Source organism: Phacochoerus africanus, chromosome 12 (assembly GCF_016906955.1).
Source record: "Phacochoerus africanus isolate WHEZ1 chromosome 12, ROS_Pafr_v1, whole genome shotgun sequence".
NCBI lineage: Eukaryota > Metazoa > Chordata > Mammalia > Artiodactyla > Suidae > Phacochoerus > Phacochoerus africanus.
This window is the reverse complement of record NC_062555.1, coordinates 29,063,026-29,085,429: the sequence shown is the minus strand read 5'-3', so window position 1 is coordinate 29,085,429 and position 22,404 is coordinate 29,063,026. Positions and strand designations below refer to the sequence as shown.

The 22,404-nt window shown below is 59.3% G+C and overlaps 2 protein-coding genes across 2 annotated transcripts in view; both read left to right on the top strand.

Annotated features, from left to right (window-relative positions):
• Nucleotides 1-653, top strand: ASCL5 (achaete-scute family bHLH transcription factor 5). Its single transcript, XM_047754501.1, has one exon. The coding sequence runs from the start codon at nt 1-3 to the stop codon at nt 535-537; it is 537 nt and encodes a 178-aa protein (XP_047610457.1). The 3' UTR covers nt 538-653.
• Nucleotides 654-1,978: 1,325 nt separating this feature from the next.
• Nucleotides 1,979-22,404, top strand: part of CACNA1S (calcium voltage-gated channel subunit alpha1 S) — a 64,868-nt gene continuing 44,442 nt past the window's right edge. The window contains 6 exon segments of the mRNA XM_047755042.1: nt 1,979-2,282; nt 3,814-3,919; nt 18,272-18,411; nt 20,637-20,779; nt 20,896-21,048; nt 21,902-22,107. Of these exon segments, the coding sequence (XP_047610998.1) occupies nt 2,131-2,282; nt 3,814-3,919; nt 18,272-18,411; nt 20,637-20,779; nt 20,896-21,048; nt 21,902-22,107 (900 nt within the window). The 5' untranslated portion in view covers nt 1,979-2,130.

The following is a 22,404-nucleotide window of genomic DNA, read 5'->3' as shown; positions in this document are numbered from 1 at the left end:
ATGAACGACGACTTCGGCCGGGCGCTGGTGGACCGCCGGCCCGCGGCGCCCCCTGGCTGCCTGCCGCTGGGCATCAGGCCCCCTCCCCGGCCCGCGCCCCTACCCCGCGCCGAGCCGCTGGGCGCGGTGCCCTTCCTGCTGTACCCGGGCGCCCCCGAGCCGCCCTACTGCGACGCCTACGCGGGCGTGTTCCCCTGCACGCCCTTCCCCGGCGCCCTGGGCGTCTGTGACTACCCCTTCGAGCCCGCCTTCATCCAGAAGCGCAACGAGCGCGAGCGCCAGCGCGTCCGCTGCGTCAACGAGGGCTACGCGCGCCTCCGCGGCCACCTCCCTGGCGCCCTGGCCGAGAAGCGACTCAGCAAGGTGGAGACCCTGCGCGCGGCCATCCGCTACATCAAGTACCTGCAGGAGCTGCTGAGCGCTGCCCCCGACGGCCCCCGTGAGCCCCCGGCGCCCCCGGCCCGGGAGCCCGACTCTTCCGAGCCCACCTGCTGCTCCTCCTCGCCCCTCTTTGAGTCGGAGGAATGCAGCCACTGACCGAGCTGGCGCTCCGCCGGGCACGGGGTGCGAGGGCCCCCTGCCCTGAGGCGATTCCTTGTCTGCAACACCCTCCTTCTGCCACCGCCACCCCGTCCCCGTCCCTTTCAGCTGGAGTGGCAGTGCAGGGCGGGGGGCGGGGCGAGGGCACGACAGAGGCCAGAGTGGCCAGAGCGGCCGGCGGGGTGGGGAAGCTCGGTGCGTGCTGCTGCGCCCGGTCCAGCCTGGGCCCTGGCTTGGCGTCAGCCCAGTTCCTGTTGTCCCAGTTCCTGTAGTGTACACCGGCTGTGAGGGCCTTGCTCCGTCCTTGGGGGCCACGGGCTCAGCCCTGCGCCTGCGAGTCCCCAGGAAGCGGGCCTGCTTTGGTGCGGACGTCATGCCCCGGCTCTCCGGGAGATGGCCTCCAATACCAGCGTCCTCTTTGGGAGCTTGCTTGCCACCCCCCGCCCCCAGAGGAGCCTGGAGGGTGAGGTGCAGGCCAGGGACAGCGTGCATTCAGCCCAGATCCAGCCAGAGACTCCGGAGGAGGCAGAACGAGTGCGCCAATGGTGCTCTCTCTCCTGCTTCCTTCATGGAGGATGTTATCACCCCAATACCCACCCCCAGTGTGGCCTTTTCCTCCCCCCACCCGGGCTAGGAAAGGACTGCGTCCCCCTCACCCCCAGACTACTCTGTGGGCGTGGGGACCACATGGACATATTGGCGCTGTGTTTGCACCAAGGGGCTGAATAAAGACAGGTGTGGAGTTTTGTGATTCCTGGGTCCCTGTCCACCCTCCCTTCCCCCTGCGCCCCTTTTTCATGCCGACACTGCCTAGAGTACTTGCCTCCAGCGGGTATGGGGTGTTCTGTTAGCTCCTGCATTCAACTAACATTTACGGAGAGCTTAGAGCATGCCAGCAGAAGGGCTGGGAGGGGACAGAGTCCCAGAGTTAGACACCTGCCCCTTGCACAGTTGGGAGTGGGGGAAAAAGGGCCCGTGAGGGGCTGCACCCTAGGTGTGCAGACTCAGGGAACTCCCACTCAATGCATGGGGTGGGGCGGTCAGGGTGGGAGGGTCTCCACCTGGTGGCTACAGGTAGAGATGAGAGGATGAGCTGGGGACGCCTACAGAGCTGGGCCACCAGCTCCTTTTCTGGACAGTGTCCTGGGGGTGTGAGTGGGGAATGATTAATCTTGCCAGCAAGAAGACAGCCTGAAGCTTCAGGCTCCATGTCGCTTTGTGAACTCTCAAGCGCCCCACCCTTGAACCTCACATCCTGTCTCCCTCTGTCCCAACCCAGGCCCATGTGTGAGTCCCCCCCACCCCCAGCCTCCTTGGGGACACTCTGGGATGTCACTGGCTGGGCTGGGGAGGATGACAGCTGCCTGGCCGCAGGAGCTCAGGCTGGGCAGCAGGGAGCCAGCGGAGGCTAATTTTACTCCCTGGGAGCAGGGAGCACGCTCCCCGCCCCGCCCGGCTGGCTCAGCAGGGCAGTCTCCCCAGCGGGCTCAGCCGCCCAGTCCCCAAGGCGGGGGCACCGGACGGACGGACGGGACGCAGGGAGGAGAGGGCAGTGGTGGGTGAGCCGAGAGAGCGAGCCTGCTGGGAACCATGGAGCCATCTTCACCCCAGGACGAGGGCCAGAGGAAGAAACAGCCTAAGAAGCCTCTTCCCGAGGTCCTGCCCAGGCCACCCCGGGCCTTGTTCTGCCTGACCCTTGAGAACCCAGTGCGGAAGGCCTGCATAAGCATCGTGGAATGGAAGTATCCTTTAGGGCTGCGGGGCCACGGGGAGAGAGAGTGTGTCCTGGGGGTGTCGGGGGTGGGGGGAGAGTGGTCCCAGGTCTCAGTCTTTGGGGCCAGGAGGTGGCCGAGACAGAGTCAGGAGCCTGGGGAAGGAAGTCCTCCACGGAGGTGGTGGAACTGATGGGGCTTCCAGGGGCTGAGGGTGAGGCCCAGGCCCTGGGAGCCGCCTGTGCAGAGTCTCTGGAAGGTGCTGGATGTTTCAATGGGCTGCTGGAAGCTGAGCCCAGTCCCCAAGTCATGGGCTCCATGCAGCTCCCTGTGATGTGGGAGGGGGGGGGGAACAGTGAGCCTGTGGGAAAATCCCTTCCACCGCCCCTCCCACACGGGAGGGGGTGAGAGTCAAGTGAGGTGGGGAGGGGTCTCAGCGGGGGAGGAGAGATGAGTTTGAACCAAACTCTGCCGTGAACAGCAGGCCCGGCTGGGCCTTACCGCCCCCGGGCCCAGGGACCAGAATTCCATTCTGTGCAGACATTTGCTCTGAGAGGAAGAATGATGGAAATTTCTGGCTTATTTGGGGAAGGGAGGAAGGAGAGGGGCCAAGGGCCTCTCCAGTGGGTCTGAGAGAGCAGGCAGGAATATTTGAAATATTTCTGAAGGGTTTTGGAAGACCGGGCTCCCACCAGCTGTTCCCTTGAAGAAACAGAACATGGGAACTGGGGGACCAGGACTGGGCTGGAAAGTAGGGGTCAGAGTTGGTGCTGCTCCCCGCACTGGGCGTGGCCCCAGGTCCTCCTGCTGTCCCCTCATCTTCATCTCTTGCCTACATCTTCTCTCCTCTCCCGAGGCCCCTCTCTTCAAACCCGAGAGGAAGGTGGCTGGGAAGAGAATGGAGTTTACCCTCAAGCTGTCTACACAGAGTGCCCTGCAACCACTCACAGACAGCCCCCCGCTTCTCCCCCTCAGCTCCCTGACACCAGCCTTGCAATGGTCAGCGCCCTGGGGGCTGTGCTGCTCACCAGCAAATCCAGGGAGCCAGGGGGTGCCCCTGGAAACGGCGGACAGAGGCCTATGTGTGTGGCTGCTTGGCTCTGGGGGCGCTGATGCCAGGTTCCCATGCCCTCCTCGGGCTGTGCAGTCCTGCCCCGTGGGTGCTCACTCAGCCCTCAGCAGCTCAGGGGCCTCCCATACTGTTTCTCCAAGGGACCTTTGGTTGTCTGGCCATGGCTCCTCGGGGATGGGGAGAGTAGCAGTGGGCTGGGGAGGGGGCCATGGGGGGGGCAGGTGCTGAGAAGGGAGGGTTAGGACCCCCTGGCCCTTGAAGCTGAGCAGCCCCCAGCCAGGACCCAGAGCTTCGTGGTCCCAGAGCATCTCAGTGGGTGCTCCCTGTTCTGGATGAGAGGGAGGCTGGCCCGATTTGTGCCCTGCAGGACGGCACTGTGGGCCCGTCAGCCTGGCCCTGTGGTCGGTCCAGACAGACTCCCAGCGCACTCTTCCCCTTAACCCCTCAATCCCACGCCTCCCTCGAGGGTGCTCCTTAACCCTTTGCCAGACCCTTCGAGACCATCATCTTACTCACCATCTTTGCCAACTGTGTGGCCCTGGCCGTGTATCTGCCCATGCCCGAGGATGACAATAACGCCCTGAACCTTGGCCTGGTAAGAGGGGTCTGCCCTGCCGGCCTGCTATGCCCGCTGGGTGAGGCTCGAGCTTCAGCCCCCAGATGATACAAGCCCGTGTCCCCACCGCCTGCAGAGCTGATGCAAAGCTTTGCAGGGTAAACCTGCCTGGGCTGGGTTCTGTCATCTCAGCAGTCAGCACTGAGCGAGGAAGCGCGGCCATCCTGTCCACAGCCCCTAAAGCAGTCCCATTTGACAGATGCGGACAGTGAGGCTTAGTCAGATCGGTTCTGGGGGCTGAACGCCGCCGTCTCTTCCTTGGTGATAATCGGGAAGATGCTGTTTGCCACGGAGCTTGCCTTTCGAGTTGAGTTTGCTGGAGGCATCTCCGAGAGCACGTGGGTTATAACCATGTCTCACCTCGTGGCCAAGACCACATCCGATGCCACAGCTGGAAGGGCTTTTCCAGAATCAGGTGGCCCTGCCCCTCCCATCTCATGCCGCTTTGTGGATGAGAAAATGAGGGCTGCAGGAGATAAAAGACGTGCTTACCTGAGAGCTAGAGAATGATAAAGTGCTTGATATGTATTAAGGGCTTATTAGATGCCAAGTTTTGTCCTAATATTTCTTTTAGACACATATCATCTATATTGTCTATTAGACCCATTTCAAGACAAAGAAACTGAGGCTCGGGGAGTCTGGGTACCCTGTCCAGAGCCTCCCCACTTTCACATCTTCTGCTAAGGCCTCAGACACAGGCCCTGGGTTTTCGGACCTGGCCTGGATCCGCTGTGCTGCCTGTGTGGACACAGCACCAGGGCTCCTGGGAAGCTCCTGGAGACGTGGTCCCAGGCTCTCGGCGGGGACAGGGAGGGCAGGACGGTGGCCCTGGCACTTGTGCAGACTTTTCCTGCACTCGCTCTGCGGGGTGGGGAGAAAGGGGGCCCATCAGGGAGCGTCCCGGGCCTAAAAGATGGCCTTTACCTCTGCCTCTGCTTTCTGCTGCTTTCCATGGAAATCTGTTTTGAGTTGGTGAGAGGCTGGGGGTCTAATCGTGGGCTTGGCTCCACCTGGAAAAGCTAGAGTGGAAACCCTCCCCACACACACACCTAGGGGGCTTGGGCCCTGCAAGGCAAGGCTGGCTCACTTCCCTCTGCTCTGGGGTCCAGGAGGCCTTGGGTCCACCCCACCCTTCAGGAGCTCACATCAGGGGGGGGGGGGCTTGGATCCATTTCAGCCCCTTAAGAAATTAAAGACATTGGGAAGAAACTACCTTCCTGGAGGATGTTGAAGTCCTACCTTAGCGGGTGTGTTTCCATCTTGAAACAAAATGGCTGCCCTAAAATGCTCGGTGCTGCGCGCTTGCCTTTAGCCTGTGGGCTGAGTTACAGAGCCGGGGGAAAGTTGTAGAGCTTGTTGAGATAGGGTGATGAGCTCCTGGTGGAGATAAACTGGTCCGGAAGCCTGCCCAAAGCAACGACCTTCACGTCGAAGTCAGAGCTGGGCAGGCTATGGCTAGTCAGTGAGGGACCCTTTGCTGTGAAGCCCAGAGAGGGCAGGCGATGCTCAAGGTCACACAGCCCGCTCCCACTTGCCAAGTTCATCTCCACAAAAGCCAACAAGAGGGACGTGGGGGCAGTTAGAACAGGAGGAAGGAGATGGGGGTCTTTCTTCCTCGCCCAACTGGCCGCTTTGTGGGCATCTGAGAAAGGTCAGGGGACCCACCCCCAGGCACCCAACATAACTGTGGCGAGGAGAAGGGAGGCCCAAGCTTACACTCTTCAAGAACGTTCTTTCTTATTCATTTAACAAATATTGATTGAGGGCCTATTACCTCACTGGCACATTCAGGGGACACACTCGTGAACCAGACGTAGCCCCGACCCCCTTCCCTGAAGAGTCTGATTCAATCAAATGAGTGGTGACAGTGCAAGTGGGCAAGGTTTGGGGGCCTGGGGACAGGGTCCTGGAGGGGAACTGAGCGAGACATGGGGGCAGGGAGGCTTCCCAGAGCACCGCGTGCTTGACGTGAGCCTAGAGGTGAGGGCAGATGTGCTCTGCATGGTCCCCCAGGGGCCCACGCTCGCTCGGGGGTCACGCTCTATGGTCATGGTATTGAAACATCTTTTTTTTTTTGTCTTGCTTTTCAGGGCTTCACCCACAGCATGTGGAAGTTCCAAGGCTGGGGGTCAAATTGGATCTACAGGCGCCAGCCTACACCACAGCCACAGCCACGCCAGATCCCAGCCACATCTTCAACCTACACCACAGCCCGTGGTAACGCTGGATCCTTAACCCACTGAGCGAGGCCAGGGATCGAACCCACATCCTCATGGATCCTAGGCGGGTTTGTTAACCACAGAGCCATGATGGGAACTCCCGTGGTAGTGAAACAGCTGATCCTTTCATCTTTAGTCCATGATCTGTAAGCAAAGTCCAACAGGGACCACGTGCTTGGACCAGGAGCTTGGTGCCACGGCTCACTCACGTCCTGCCTTCTGCCCCCTGCCCAGCCCTCTCCGGCACCCTGGGGCCCTGGGCCACCTGGCAGGGAGGGTCAGGCTGGCCCATGTGCTCTTTGATGTCAGGACAGCTGTCCCCACCCTGGGCTGACAGTACCACCGCCCATTCAGAGGTGGCTCTGCAGAGTCCAGCCCCCCCCCCCCATCCAGGGGCTCGGTGTTACTTCTGGAGCAGGTACGGTCTGAGGACTGGGCGTGAAGTGGAGGCTGCAGTAGCCCCGAGGGAAGAGGGTTCCAGACTGTGGGTGTGCGGAGGGCTAGGGGTAGGACAGGGACATGAACTGGGATTTGGAGGGTCTCTCGGCCGCCACGTAGGGCGAGGGTTGGGGTGGGGGCGGGATGGGAAGCAGAGAGGTGGTGAGTAGGCCCCGAGAGTGTCCAGTGGAACCGCGGCCTCGGGTGAAGATGGAGATGTGGGTGCCCCCAGGGGACCCATGCACTGGGAGCCTGAAAGGTGGGGACGGAGCGTGGGGGAGGGGAGGAAGAAGACAAGGATGACACTCGGGTTCCAGAGTGGGGGATGGCGTAGGTGGTGGTATGACTTACCTGCTGAGACAGGCATCCCTGGGGAAGGAATAGGCTGGGCTGGGAGCAGGGACAGAGTGCGGTCGCCCAGCGGCACAGGTGAACTTGCAGGTCTGAGTGTCAGATGATGGAAGTTTCCTTGCTTTGAGTGACTCCAACCTCGCTGGGGTGAGGGAGGGGTGGTCTGGGGCAAGAAAGACTTCCCACGGTGGCCTCGTGTGCAGATCCACGGTCTGGGGTGCAGAGCCGTGGCCTTGTGTGCAGACCCAAGGCTGGCACCCCCCGCTCCTTGGAGGGACACCTGACACCTGTCCTGGGAACAAACTCCCCTGGACGGCCGGGCCCCCTGGGGGCTTTCTCTCCTGCTCCCTTCCTCCCTGCTCAGTGCTCACTGAGGCCGATGGACTGAGCAGCAGGGGCTCCCTGACTCTGCCTACTCTGTGTCAGTGGGAAGCCCAGGGTCAGAACACAAGGGGAAACTGAGGCTCAGCAAGGGCCAGGCATCCTGGGAGATGTCATGGGTCAGAGGACGGCTGTGTCATCCTGGTGGCGGGGACGTGGACCCTGAATCAGCTGGGCTGGAGAAGCAGAGGGTGGCTCAGAAAGTGGGTTCTGGAGCTACAGCTGTGTGATCTTGGGCCAGTTACTTAACTTCTCTGTGCCCTCTGTTCCCTCATTTGTATGATGCGGCTAACAGTAAACTTGAGAGAATTTCCTAGATGAGTTGAGACCTTGTTCAGTTGTGCTGCCTGATCTAGTGACACAGGGGAACTTTACGGTGCGGGTGACACAGTGTCTCGGCGAGGGGGCCCCAGCCGCAAAGTCCCGGTCACAGAGACCCTAGGTTGTGCTAGAGTCAAAGGAGTAACCCCTAACAGCTATGACCGGAGGGTTATTTCAGACAAAAGAATTCCTCTTCTTCCCACTCACCATCTGTCCCCAATTTCACAACCCCCCCCCTTTTTTTTTTTTTTTGTCTATTTGCCTTTTCTAGGGCCGCTCCTGCAGCATATGGAGATTCCCAGGCTAGGGGTCCAATTGGAGCTGTAGCCGCCGGCCTACACCAGAGCCACAGCAAGGTGGGATCCGAGCCGCATCTGCAACCTACACCACAGCTCATGGCAACGCCGGATCCTTAACCCACTGAGCAAGGCCAGGGATTGAACCCACAACCTCATGGTTCCTAGTCGGATTCCTTAACCACTGAGCCATAACGGGAACTCCTCACAAACCCTTCTTTTCTCCTTCCAACCTCCGACTTTGCAGAATGGCTTTCCTGGACCCCTGCCCCCATCCCCCAGCCAATCATCATCATCTTCATCATCTTCATCCCCATCTGTTGGGCACCTGCCGTGTGGCAGCACGACTCTGATGCTTCCCATACCTTTTCGCATTTAGGGCTCCTCACAGCCCCCCGGGCAGCACAGTTACGTTTCTCATTTTCACAGATGGCAAAGCTCAGGCACAGTGAGGTTAAGTCACTGGACATGCCCACTGGGCTCCGTGGGCAGACCTGCACCCCTGCTGGGGCACTGGATGTGGCTCCCTGGACATCAGAAGGGGACACAGGAGATGCGTGGTTTCTGCTTCCCTGGGGAGTGGTTCAGGGGGAGTCCCAGGCCAGCAAGTCCCAGCCCCCCACTGTGGCCCCGCTCCCCCAAACCCCACCCCCGATTATGGAGCACGTGGAGGCCAGAATGGACCTCGGAAGTCCAACAGTGCCTCTAGGCTGGACCCCGCTGGTCCAAGAGAGGAGGCTGCTTTAGGCCTGTGGGATTGGTGCCTGCAGCCCATCCAGCATCCTCCCAGCGGAGCGGAGGCAGGGGGACACAGGTCACGGAGGGGCAACCCTTTGTCCGAGAAGCAGGAAGATGGACTAGACTCTGAGCTGCCACTGAGGTCAGAGAAAGGGCTGTGAGATGTTCGAGGGTGGCCAGAAGCCGAGACCAGAAGGCAGGGCACTGGCCCCCAGTCCAGCCCAGGACCCTGCAAGGCGAGCTGCGGCCCGGAAGGCCCATCTGCTCCCTGAGGCCTGAGGGAGCTCTGCTCCCAGGGGTTCCCCTGCCTGAATTAAAGGAGACCTTTGGGAGGGTCTCCATTCTAGCCTGGGCCCGCCTGGCTAGAATAGTTACCAGTTGTTGGGAAGGGCTAGAAATGATTGTTTTAGCTGCCTTATCTGTCCCTGTGCTCTCCAACATAAAGTAAAAACAGACTCTGGTTAAAATATAAAAGGAACAGGAGTTCCCGTCATGGCACAGTGGTTAACGAATCGAACTAGGAACCATGAGGTTGCGGGTTCTATCCCTGACCTTTCTCAGTGGGTTAAGGATCCGGCGTTGCCGTGAGCTGTGGTGTAGGTTGCAGACGCGGCTCAGATCCTGAGTGGCTGTGGCTGTGGTGTAGGCCGGTGGCTACAGCTCCGATTCGACCCCTGGGCTGGGAACCTCTATATGCCGTGGGTACAGCCCTAGAAAAGGCAAAAAGACCAAAAAAAAAATATATATATATAGAAGAAACATATGTCAAAAGTTTATTCACGAGTTCCCATCGTGGTTCAGTGGAAACAAATCTGACAGACATCCGTGAGGACGCAGGTTCGATCCCTGACCTCACGCAGTGGGCTAAGGATCCGGCATCGCCGTGAGCTGTGGTGTAGGTCACAGATGTGGCTTGGATCTGGCATTGCTTTGGCTTCAGCGTAGGGCGGTGGCTACAGCTCTGATTAGACCCCCTAGCCTGAGAACCTCCATATGCTGCAGGTGCAGCCCTCAAAAGGCCAAAAAAAAAAAAAAAAAAAGGTGTATTCAAGGCATAAGAGAACAAGGACAGTAGGGCTGGTTCAAAGAGAATTCAAGAAATAGGTGTCTGTGATCTTGGAGAAATACTGATAGGCCCGGGTTGCCAGGTGAGACACAAAGCTGGACGGTCCTACAGGGAACAGAAGTGTGTTCGCTGGGGCGGTCTTTGTACAAGACAGAATCCTGAGTCAAACAAAGCTCCAGCCCTCAGGCCAGTGGCTTTCAGGTGGGCGAGCGGAGGGCCATTTGGCAATGTCTGGACGTTGGAGGGGGGAGCCTGTGTCCTGAGTGGGCACAGGTGCTGCTGTCCGGTGGGCGGGGACCAGGGACCACACTGCGAGTACACGGGACAGCACCCTGCCACCAACAAAGAACCATCTACCCGAAACTTGGGGTGGGGATGGGGCCAAGGCTGAGAAACCTGCCCTAGACAGCAAGACTCCTGGGCCAGGCCTGTTACAAGAGGCTCCAATAAGACGTGACAAGAGCACGGCGCCCTCGCTGTGACTGATTTCCAAGTTCTGGGTGATTTTTGGTAACACGGGTCATGGAGGCCTTGGTGCTGCGAGCACGGGGCAAGGCTGCAGGACTGGACGGGTCAGTGGCCCCTCCTGGGTCGCCTCCCCTCCCCCCAAGCGCTCCTGCCCTCAGCCCCGCGGCCCCTGCACATTCCTGGGGCTCCGGTTGCTGCCGCCTAAGCCTCTGGCATCCAGGGCTGCCGTCTTTTTATAGGGTTCGGAATGTGCCTGCTGCGGCTGCAGCCCACTCCGCCTCTCCTCGGAAGGACCCCACCTCCGGCCTGGCCCTTCAGGGACCCAGACCTGCAGGGCTCCAGCATCCAAGCCGAGGCCACCAGACAACGGTCTGGTGAAACAGAGGGAAAGCCTGGCTTCTAGGCCAGCTCAAAGCCTACCCCGTCCCACCATGGGGCTGCTGCATTCCCCTCCTTCATCTGCACCCCTCACCCCAGGCACAGGTTGGACCCCAAGAGAGTGCACGAGCCAAGGCTTCACAGATGCCCTGGGGCCCTTGGCCCAAGCTGTTGGGTCTTGGGCCTTCAATCAGCCAAAGCGGCTCCGACCTGGACCTTGGCCCGAAGTGTCCTGAGTCTGTGAGCCTCCGCACCCTACTTTGTGCCCCTCCTCTGTACCCGATCGAGTACCAGGCTGCCCTCCAGGACGCTCATGTTGGAGGGCGTCCAGCCTGGTGCCCAGCCTGGCTGATAGGTGGTCCTTCTGCTTCCTCTCTGCCCTCCCAGAGCCCCTGGGAGCCAGGCCTGGGGCTGGGGCAAGATCAGGGGAGCCCATCCAGTTGTCCCCGCGTGCCCTTTCTGCCCTCCTGGCACGGCTCTGCTTTAGCTGTGCGACCCTGGAGAAATTACTGAACCCTCTGTGCTTCAGTTCCTTGTCTGTAAAGGGAGGCTCCCTGTGAGGATTCAGTGCGTGTCTGTGGCTAGAACAGTGCCTGGCACACAAGTGGGTGCTTAATGAACTGGAGCTGTTGTTACTACGATTACCCAAGATGGTACCGTTTCCCTCCCTCTTCCCGGTGGCGGGGGGTCGGGGGTGCCCCACTTTCCCCTCGCCTGTCACCACCCCCCTCAGTTACTCTCAGCCCTGCTGGCTCCCTTGTGTAGACAGCCCAGGCGCACCTGATCCCGCCCCCCCCACCAAGCTGACTCTCCACGTGGGAAGGGGAGGGGGAGGCAGGATGGCGGGGAGACCTGTGGAGACCCGTCCATTTGGGGGAGAGTTCATCAGAATAAATACAGCCACTTCCCTCACTCCCGTGTGTCACTTTCCAAACCTGGAGGCTGAGGAAATCATGGAGATGGATGCCAGGGCCCTGGACACATGTGGGCAGTCCAGCCACAGGATGCCACTGACTGCGGGGCAGATGGGCTGGGTCTCACCCCTCCCTGCCGTCCCTGAGCCCCAGCTCCCTCAGGTACAAAAATAGCAGAGCAGGAAGGACCCTCCACCCACCCCCGAGGTGCCCAAGAAATACCACTGTTTTTCCTAGAAATATTTTTTGTGGGTTCTGAGCCCGCATCCCTCTGGGCTGGAGGGACCGTCAGTGGTGGGTGACACCTGCACTCTGGGCATTGCTGCCCTACGTGGTGCCCAGGCCCGGGGCTCAGGCAGGACCAGGAGCAGGACTGTAGGCCCCCGTCCACCGTGGTCCAGGCCATATTGTTCCAGTTCCTGGGCTCTGCTGGGCCACCAACCCCATCTCTGTGTGAAGCTGAGGAAGCAGGAAGCCTTGGCAAGGCTGGAGCCTGATTTCTCGGGGGTTGCCAGGGCCCCTCCCAGACCCTGCCCCCTCCTCAGGGGGCTATGACGAAGCAGGACCAAGGCAGAGCTACCCTCGTGACCCTTGAACCCTGGGGTGACTCTGTTTTGCTGGTGAGAGGGCCCCTCTCTTCAATCCCTCCTTCTAATAATGGTTGGACTTTAGGAAACAAGTGTTTGGGGCCCGTCCCACCGAGTCCTGCACAGTCACTGAGGTTGTAAAAGCATCACAAAGCAGCAGCAGGGAGTTCCCGTTGTGGCTCAGTGGGTTATGAACCCCACTAGTATCCATGAGGATGTGGGTTTGATCCCTGGCCTTGCTCACTGGGTTAAGGATCTGGCATTGCTGTGGCTCTGGTGTAGACCAGCAGCTGCAGCTCCGATTGGACCCCTAGCCTGGGAACCTCTGTATGCCGCAGGTGTGGCCCTAAAAAGACAAAAAAAGTAAAGCAGCAGTGGCCGGCTCTGCGCACTGGCTGTGAGGACCCCCCGGTGCCCCCCCCCGTCCCCCCCAGCCCGAGTTCCCTACAAGCACTGGCTTCCCTCCCCCTCAGTCAAATCCAGTTTGGTTCATTGAAGCGGATGTGCCTTCAAGAGTTAACTAGGAGTCAGATGCCCTAACCCCCCAGCCCAGTGCCTTGACCCGAGGCTGGGAGGGGGCGCAGCCCCGTGACTGCAGTAGCCGGGGCTCCCCTGAAGCCCACCCCTGATCAGCCTACTGGGGTCTTTCTGTGGCCTCGGCAGGTCCCAGCCCTCCAAGGGGCTGCCAGGCCAGCCTCCTTCAGGCCTTAGTGCCAGGGGTGGCTGTGTGGTTAGACAGGAAGACTCCGATGAGCAGGGGAGCCCAGCCCGCTCCCACCGTTTCCGCCCAGAGCCTGGGGCCTGCAGGGCCAGGATGGACTCTGGACATAGAGACCATGGGAGGATGGGGGAGAGGCGTGGTCCAAGCCTGCTCTTTTCAGCCCAGGACTTTGGGAGGATCTGGCTTCCACGCCCCCAGGAGCAGGTGCAAGGCCTATAGGTCAGGGCTAACCATGGGCCCCAGTGAGAGGCCTGTCTGGGGCCGGATGTTTGGTAATCAGGCACCTTCCTTGCAGGGAGCTGGCATCGGAGCCCTCCCCTCACAGTCAGGCAGGCTCATGGCCCCCCACAAAAATCAGGAAGCCCAAGGCACTGTCTCCCTGGCTCTGGTGTCAGAGCCTGGAGTCTCCCATCTCTCTTCAGGAATAGTGATCATGAGATGGCACCTGCCTTTGAAGTGAGCAGTGGCAGAGATTGTATTCTCCTTTGTTTGTTCATTCAACTAAGTTTTTCTTTTATTTATTTAAATTTTTTTTTGTCTTTTTAGGGCCACACCCACAGCATATAGAGGTTCCTAGGCTAAGGGTCGAATCGGAGCTGTAGCCACCGGCCTACACCACAGCCACAGCAACATGGGATCCAAGCCTTGTCTGTGACCTACACCACAGTTCACGGCAACGCCGGATCCTTAACCCACTGAGCGAGGCCAGGGATCGAACCTGCGTCCTCATGGATACGAGTCAGATTCGTTTCCACTGAACCACGATAGGGATGCCAACAAACTCAAGCACCTACTGTGTGCCAGGCAGTACTGTGTTCTTTTTTCTTTCTTTCTTTCTTTTTTTGTCTTTTTGCCTTTTCTAGAGCTGCCAGATCCTTAACCCACTGAGCAACGCCAGGGATCGAACCCGCAACCCTGTAATTCCTAGTCGGATTCATTAACCACTGAGCCATGACGGGAACTCCTCCAGTACTGTGTTCTTTAGAGCAGAGCTCTGCAGATGATCTGTGAGGAAAGACCAGTTTGTTACTTTTAAATCTCAGCCAGGTGAGGACTGACCCCATTGCAGCAGGCGATGGGTGGGCAGGGGGGCACTGCCTATGCCAAGGGGGCCTCGCCCTGTGGCTTTCATGAGCCCAGGCTGGTCTCTGCTCCACCGTGTGCCAGAGGTTGGGACACGTCGCTCTGATGGTTTCCAAATGCTCCTTCTCAGGGTCTGCACATTTCTCATCTCAGTGTGACAACAGTGGACCAGGGGCACTATACCCGTGTGGCCATGTGTTCGAGACGCAGGTGACACTGCAAAAGCTCTGGACTGTGCAGTCAGGTCAGGGCAGCAGTCAAAGAGGGAGACGGGGTGTGGCCAACGGTGACACCTGCTGACAAAACTGAAGCAGGGAAGAAAACCTATGGGGGAGGGGAGGAGGGTCCAGAGGGTCTTGGTGATAAAGTGACATTGGAGTTGGGGTTGAAAGAAAGAAGACAATAGCTGTGGGGCTGGCTGGGAAGGACATTCCCGGCAGAGGGAACAGCAAGGGTGAAGCCCTGAGCCCTAGGTGTATTTAGTGGGGTGTCGGGGAGCCACGCCCAGGGAGACCCAGAATTTCCTGGCGTGTGTTGGGGGGGGGTCCCAACCACAAAACCTCCCCTCATGCACCACCATGGGAACTCTAAAAAGCTACCTGAGGGTGACCCTTGCCTCCTCCCCAAATCCCTTTGCTGATTGGGGGTGTCACCTCTTCTGCCTGGCAGAGAAACCATGGGGGCCCCTCGCTGGGCCTCATGGTCTCAGGCAGGCTGCAGTTTGAGGGAGCAGGACCATTATGGGTTGGCGGGGCCCAGGATGATCTTGCCTCGTGGGGTCAGAGGGATTTGTGCAGATGAGAGGGCTGCATGGATCATGGGCCTTGGGGACAGTCCAGGCAGAGGGGCCGCTGTGAACAGGGACACAGGGACACCGGGAGAGCCAGGACATCACTTGGGACCATCAGTAGGCAGGCCAGGGGGTCAGGGAGTCGTGTGGCCCCAGACAGGGTTTGGGCCAGGCTGTGGTAGGGTCTGTACAGAGCAGGGGCCGAGGTGGCAGGGGAGCAGACAGCGAGTTTGGGGGCAAGTGGTGCGGGGTGCAGAATCCAGAGGGATGTAGTGGACATTAGGGCACAGAAAGGCCTGGACTCGAAGGGTGGCGGGGCCCGGACAGAGCAATGAGGGAAGACAGGCTGGGACTTCTGAGCCTCAGAGGGGTCGGGCGAGGCAGACACCCCCACAGGACAGCCTCCCCCCGACCCCCGGGCGACTCTGCAGGGAGCAGCTGTCATCTCAGTTTTACAGATGATATTCATGGACACTTTGGAGCTGCCCAAGGAAACAGAGCTGCCGAGAGAACCGTTACACCCTAAGCCTCCTGTGTCCACCTGCGGGTGGGGGGCAGCCAGAGGAAGGGGGGGGGGTTTCAAGTTCATGGCTTGGATCTTGGAGGGATGCCAGGGGCTGCCCAGAGCATCCAGGGCAGGACTTGGTAAACCCCCTAGTGTAGACAGCACAGGCTGCACCTGAGGTGACACGGATGGCACCATTCCTATGATGACGCAGGAAGGGACACACCCCTGCCTCTCCTGAGGGCGGGCGCGGGCCACGGGCACACCCAGGGCTCCCACAGCAGGTGCTCTAACCCCAGGTGCTCCAGGGTGGGTGGGGGAGCTTGGGGGCCCCCGGAACCGGAGTGACCCCATCTGTAGCCCAGGGCCCTTGACAACTCCCTGGGGGCCAGGCAGCAGCGGGACAGGCAGTGGCAGGTGCAGGCAGCCCTCCCGGGCACAGGGCTGGCCGCCGGGGCTGTGAGCTCTGCAACTATTTTGGGCCCTGTTTTCCCTCCCCCCACCCCCATTTCTGCTGCCTCGCGCCGGGGTGGCAGCCACTTGAACACTTAAATGCTGACTTGACTCCCCTGCTCCTTTACCTTAAAGCTGTGTCTGACTCTCAGAAAGCCTGCCCTGTAGGGGAATGGACCCCCCACCCCACTCCCAATAGGGAGCTTCCTGGACCCCCCTTAGCAGTGCCTTTCCACAGAGCCATTGACCCCCAGTTCCCACCTAGTGTCAGGTCAGGCACAGTCCCTGCGTGGGCCACTTCGTAGACCGTGCGGCTTTGCATTTAATCCTGCATGATTGTTTTCTTTTTCCTTTTAGGGCCACACTCGCAGCATATGGCAGTGCCCAGGCTAGGGGTCGAATTGGATCTACAGCAGCCGGCCTACACCATGGCCATGCAGCGGGGGATCTGAGCCACGTCTGTGACCTAGGCCATAGCTTGTGGCAACGCTGGATCCTTAACCCACTGAGTGAGGCCAGGGATCAAACCTGCATCTTCATGGATACTAGTCAGGTTTTTAACCTGCCGAGCCACAATGGGAATGTCATATCCCATATGATCGTTTTCTGGAAGGAGAAAGTTTGGGATGGAATTAGGGGCATGGTTAGGGAAAAGCAGGCTTCGTTTGCATATGCCTCTGTTTTCCTCTCTGTCTAGAAGCAGAAATTCAGGAAAATTCTCTGCAGACCAAGCTGGGAGTTTTTGGGGTCCTCATCCCTATTAATGAGTTATTTTGGACCTGGTTCCTTTCTTCCCAAACCTATCTGCTTAGACAGAAAAATAGGAGTTCCTGTCGTGGCTCAGTGGAAATGAGTCTGACTAGTATCCATGAGGTTGCGGGTTCGATCCCTGGCTTCACTCAGTGGGATGAGGATCCGGTGTTGCTGTGAGCTATGGTGTAGGTCGCAGACGTGGATCAGATCTGGCATTGCTATGGCTGTGGTGCAGGCTGGCAGCTACAGCTCCGATTCTACCCCCAGCCTGGGAACCTCCAGATGCTGCGGGTGCGGCCCTAAAGACAGAAACAAAAACAAAACAAAATAAAAAAAGAGAAGTAAAAAAAAAACAACCAAAAAAAAGAGAAGCAAAAGTTGAGTCCCTTCCAAATCACTAGCGGGGTGGCCCAGATAAGTAGCGGCTTTGCAGTTTGCAGGGCGCTGGCAGAGAGGCCTGGGGTGGGTGTGGGTGACTGATGGTGACACAGCTGTGGGTGTGGGGCCCAGATGTTCTCGCAGCTCAGCTCCGGAGGACGTGGTTCTGTTCTCTGTATGTGCTCTTGGCCGCAGCCCCTTCTGGGGCCGGCTGGCATAGGGAGGCCTGGCTGGGGCAGGCAGCACAGCGCTCCTGGAAGCTGCGAGCCTGGCTTGATGGCTGCAAGGACAGCGGCATCAGCCTGAAGCCCTGGCAGAGTGACCTGCTTCTTTAGAAATAGCTCTCTCTCCTGGGCCCAGAGGAGAAGGAAGGGTGACCGGGCCAGGGACAGGGTGACCAAGAGAGTTGGGTCACAGCAAACAGCCTGGAGGAGTTGGCAAGGGTGGGGGAGGGGGACTGAGCAAAACCCTTGACCTCTGACCTGCAGGGCATCCTCCACGCCACGTACCCCAACTTCCCCCACCCTGTGTGATCGTGCTGTGCCCTTTAAATGGCTGGCTGCAGGCCGCCGGTGTGGTGGGTGGTTGGGCTGGGCAGGGGAGGTTACAGAAAAATGAATGAAAGCTAAGACCCTGACCAGCCAGGAGGGCAACCTGGAGTCCTGAAGGACCCCCTCCCCCCATCAGGCCTCAGGACAAGGGAGAAAAAAGATGCCCAACAGGAACCCCCTGGGGCCTTCACTTTGGGGACTGCCCAGACCGCTCACTGATTCGTTCAATTCTAGGCCCAGGAAGCAGAGTCATGAGAAAATGAATACTGGGAGTTCCCGTTGTGGTTCAGCAGGTTATGAACCTGACTGGTATCCATGAGGATGTGGGTTTGATCCCTGGCCTCACTCAGTGGGTAAAGGATCCAGCGTTCTGTGAGCTGTGGTGTAGGTCACAGAGGCAGCTGGCATCTGGTGTTGCTGTGGCTGTGGTGTAGGCCAGCAGCTGCAGCTCCAATTCAACCCCTAGCCTGGGAACTTTCATGTGCCACAGGTGCGGCCCTAAGAAAAAGCAAAAAAAGAAAAGAAAAGAAAATGAACAACCCCCCCCCACACATGAAATCTATATTCTAGTGGGCGAGCTAGAGCTTGAACCAGAGGGAGCTCCCTGGCAATACCGTGGGCTAAGGACCTGGTATTGTCACTATTGTGGCACAGGTTCCATTCCTGGCCCAGGAACTTCCACATGCCCCAGGTATGGCCCCAAACACACAAACAAAAGACCCAGCTAGAAACAGGTAGGACACTTTGGCCAGGGATAAGCTAAGAACAAGTGGAAAGAGGAATAGAAAAGGTCAGAGGTCACTTCCGTGTTGGGACCACTGGTAAAGGGAGGGGCTGGCAACAGGGGCCGGGCATCCAGGCAGGGGTCGCCAGGAGCAGAGGCTGTGGGGTGTGGCCCGAGGAGCAGGGGGCAGCTGAGCGATGACCACCTCACCCGCAGGAGAAGCTGGAGTACTTCTTCCTCATCGTCTTCTCCATCGAGGCCGCCATGAAGATCATTGCCTACGGCTTCCTGTTCCACCAGGATGCCTACCTGCGCAGCGGCTGGAACGTGCTGGACTTCATCATCGTCTTCCTAGGGTGAGGCCCGGGTGGGGGTCGGTGGGTCCCGAGGCAGGAGGGGACCCAGCGTGGTGCAGGCCACGGCCCCACGTGGAGTCACTGGGGGCGGGGCAACCCGCAGGTGCAGCAGGGGGAGGGGGAGGGCACAGCGGGCACAGCCTCCCCCGCCCAGGCACCGCCAGTGTCCTATTCTTGTGTGTGTGTGTGTGTGTGTGTGTGTGTGTGTTTGCCATTTCTTGGGCCGCTCCTACAGCACATGGAGGTTCCTAGGCTAGGGGTCCAATCGGAGCTGTAGCCACCAACCTCCGCCACGGCCACAGCAACGCCGGATCTAAGCCGCGTCTGCAACCTACACCACAGCTCACAGCAAGGCTGGATCGTCAACCCACTGAGCAAGGGCAGGGATCGAACCTGCAACTTCATGGTTCCTGGTCGGATTCGTTAACCACTGCGCCACAACGGGAACTCCGAGTGTCCTATTCTGCTCTCATCACACGGAATTGCAAATGCCTGCGTGGTTCCAGGGCCTGGCCGTTTCCGGGGGCTCATATGTTTCTCAGCCTTGACTATCACCTACGCTCAGATTCCGTGGACCTGTATTGAGCACCTGTTGTTTGCATCCTTTTTTTTTTTTTTGTCTTTTTGCCATTTCTTGGGCCACTCCCGCGGCATATGGAGGTTCCCAAGCTAGGGATCTAATCAGAGCTGTAGCCGCCGGCCTATACCAGAGCCACAGCAACTCGGGATCTGAGCCACGTCTGCAACCTACACCACAGCTCATGGCAACGCCAGATGCTTAACCCACTGAGCAAGGCCAGGGATCGAACCGGCAACCTCATGGTTCCTAGTCGGATTCGTCAACCACTGAGCCATGACAGAAACTCCCTGTTGTTTGCATCCTTGAGAACAGGTGTTTAGTAACCTGTAGGAGCCTGTTCGGTGGCCATAACCAGATGCCACAGACTAGGATCTAAAACCACAACAGTGTACTTCCTGGCAGTTCTGGAGGCTGGGGGTCCAAGGTCAAGGTGTTGCCAGGTCTAGTTTCTTGGGAGGGTCCTGTCCTTGGCTTACCGATGGCTGCCTTCTCGCTGTGTCCCTAAGCAGTCCTTCCTCCATCCACACGCACCCCTGGTGTCTCTGTATGCATCGAATTTCATCTTCCTCTAAGGACACCAGTCAGATTGAATTAGAGCTCACTTTAACTGGCTCCTTCTCACTTCATTTCCTCTTTAAAAGTCCTGTCTCCAAATACGGCCGCATTCTGTGGTCCCAGAAGTGAGGGCTTCAGCACATGAATTGGGCGGTGGGGGGGGGGAGTCCATGACTGAGCCCATAACGTCGTGTTGAATAATCACCACCTAATTATAGCAGCAGCGTTTATCAGGCACTGACTCTGTGCTGTGCCTGCAACATCTCATCTGATTCTTCCAACAATCCTCTTATGTTCTCCATTTAAGGACGCTAAGGCTCAGAGAAGTCTAGCACCTCACCCAAGGTCACACAGCTAGCCAGTGGCAGTGCCAGGACATAAACCAAGGCCCCCTTGCTGCCCTTGATTCAGTAAAATTAAGTTGTCATCTGCTAATTGTCCAGTGCTGCTTTAGGCATAACAGGGAAAAGAGGAGAATTCTGGGAATCAGCCTCTGCCCTGATGGACGGACTGCCCTGGCTGGAGGCCAAGGCCAGTGTGTATAGATCAAGTGCACACAGGGCACCGTTGTCTCACACGCAGTGCAGCTCAGGGGCAGGGCTGGGGGGGGGTAGTTCCTAAGAAGGACTTGAGATGACTTCAAAGGATAATGGCCATTTGAGTCAATTGGGAGCCAGGAACACAAGGGGCTTTGTCAGAAGAGCAGTGTGGCGGGGGGGGGGGGGGGGGGGGAGTGGCTGAGGGAGACCAGCCCACCAAGTGCACCTGCCACTGGGGAGCTGTATGCAGCCTGCAGGCCTGACCGGGGGTGCCTGAGGCTCACGTCCCTGCACCCTCTCCGGCCCCAGGGTGGACATCACATATGGACCCACCACCTTTCTCACTGCCCAGAACATGGCCTCAGGATCTTTTCTAAAATCCCCAGACAGGGGTCCCCACATCAGAGCCAGTGCATCATCCGTGCCCCCTACCGCCCCAGCCTGGTCTTCCCACAGGTCCCTTGTGCATGGAGGGGACCCAGGGTCCTCGACCCCTGGCGCAGTGGCTTAGCTGCCCGCTGGCCCTCTGGCCTCCCTCTCGTCCACTGTAGGGTCTTCACTGTGATCCTGGAGCAGGTCAACCTCATCCAGAGCAACACAGCCCCGCTGAGCAGCAAAGGCGCTGGCTTGGACGTCAAGGCACTGAGAGCTTTCCGCGTGCTCAGACCCCTCCGACTGGTGTCCGGGGTGCCCAGTGCGTGGCAGGCCCCTCCCCCCTCCCCCCCTCCCCACCCCAGGTTTTGGCCCCTCTCTCTGGGAGGGCCAGGAGACCCAGAGGGGAGATGAGCCCTCCCTGCCCTTCCCCCACAGGCCTGCAGGTGGTCCTCAACTCCATCTTCAAGGCCATGCTGCCGCTGTTCCACATCGCCCTGCTTGTGCTCTTCATGGTCATTATCTATGCCATCATCGGGCTGGAGCTCTTCAAGGGCAAGATGCATAAGACCTGCTATTTCATTGGAACGGGTGAGCTGCCTGGGCTGGGCTCCAGGAGGGCTCCTGGGGTGTCTCCAAGGGGGTCCACCCCAGCCACCAGAAGCCCCCAGGATCAGGCGGTTGTTCCCACACCCGCGGACCTGGGGACAAAGGAGATTGGGGGGAAACTCCTGTCCAGGGTCCACGGTCAAGGGGAGTGAGCAGCAGGGGCCGGGGCAAAGTTTGCTCTGAGGCACCCCTGCCCCAGATAAGGGCACTGTCTGGGCTCTCTGGCCACCCGTGGATTAAGATGCAGGCGGTTTGGGATCCGCCGGAATTGCCATTTGCACTTGCCTGGGAGAAAAGGGACCCAGGATGTCATCCAAATGGCAGGATTTTAGGGACAATAAGAGCATCATGCAGGGGTTCCCTGGATGCTAAGGCAGACCTGCCCCGAAGCTGGACGTCTGTCCAGCACATCCCAGCCCCAGGGGTGCCCTGGTTTCAGTATCCTGGATGGACGCTGGAGCGACGGCAGAGGCCCCGCCCACAACTCCGCCCACAGCTCCGCCCAGCCAGGCGCTGCCTCCTTTTCCAAAGCTCTGTGGGTTCAATCACACCTGCTTCAGGAGCTGCGGTTCTAAAAGCCGCGCCTCCTGAGAGGCCCAGGGTCCGAGCTACTGCCCGCTGGCTGTACCCTAACCATACCCCTATCCGCAGCCGTGGCCGTGTCCTCACCGCAGCCTACTGTCATCTATACCACGCTCTCCCGCAGTGCTGTCGGGTCTGCCGGGGGCATCTTAGGCCCATCATTCCCGCTTCAAACTGTTGTCCAGACCCTTCCTCCACCCACCCCCCCTACCAGGCTTTGCCCGGGGCTCACCTGCCCTCCGCCCACCCACAGATATCGTGGCTACTGTGGAGAACGAGAAGCCGTCGCCCTGCGCCCGGACGGGCTCGGGACGCCCCTGTACCATCAACGGCAGTGAGTGCCGGGGCGGCTGGCCGGGCCCCAACCACGGCATCACCCACTTCGACAACTTCGGCTTCTCCATGCTCACCGTGTACCAGTGTATCACCATGGAGGGCTGGACCGACGTCCTCTACTGGGTGGGTCTGGGGCTTGCCAGGAGCGGGCGGGCCTGCCGTCCCAGGCTGAGGGTCTGCTGCTTCCCCTCCCCACCCCCCTACCCCCCATCTTCTGGGCGGGGCCCCAAGGTACCACCTGCCGAGCGCAGCCCGGAGATTGGGTGGGGATGGACGCCAGGCGCTCCCTGGGTTCTGGTCTCAATTCCTAACTTCTCCCTAAGCTTGGCTCTGGGTGGCTCACTCCTCCTGGCCCAGAGTCTCAGATTTCCTGAGGGAGGAAGGGCCCTCTGAGTCTCTTCTTGCTGCTGGACCAGACTG

Bases quoted from the DNA above. Each gene is read 5' to 3' on its own strand.
- ASCL5 (XM_047754501.1), top strand. From the start codon at position 1: ATGAACGACGACTTCGGCCGGGCGCTGGTGGACCGCCGGCCCGCGGCG.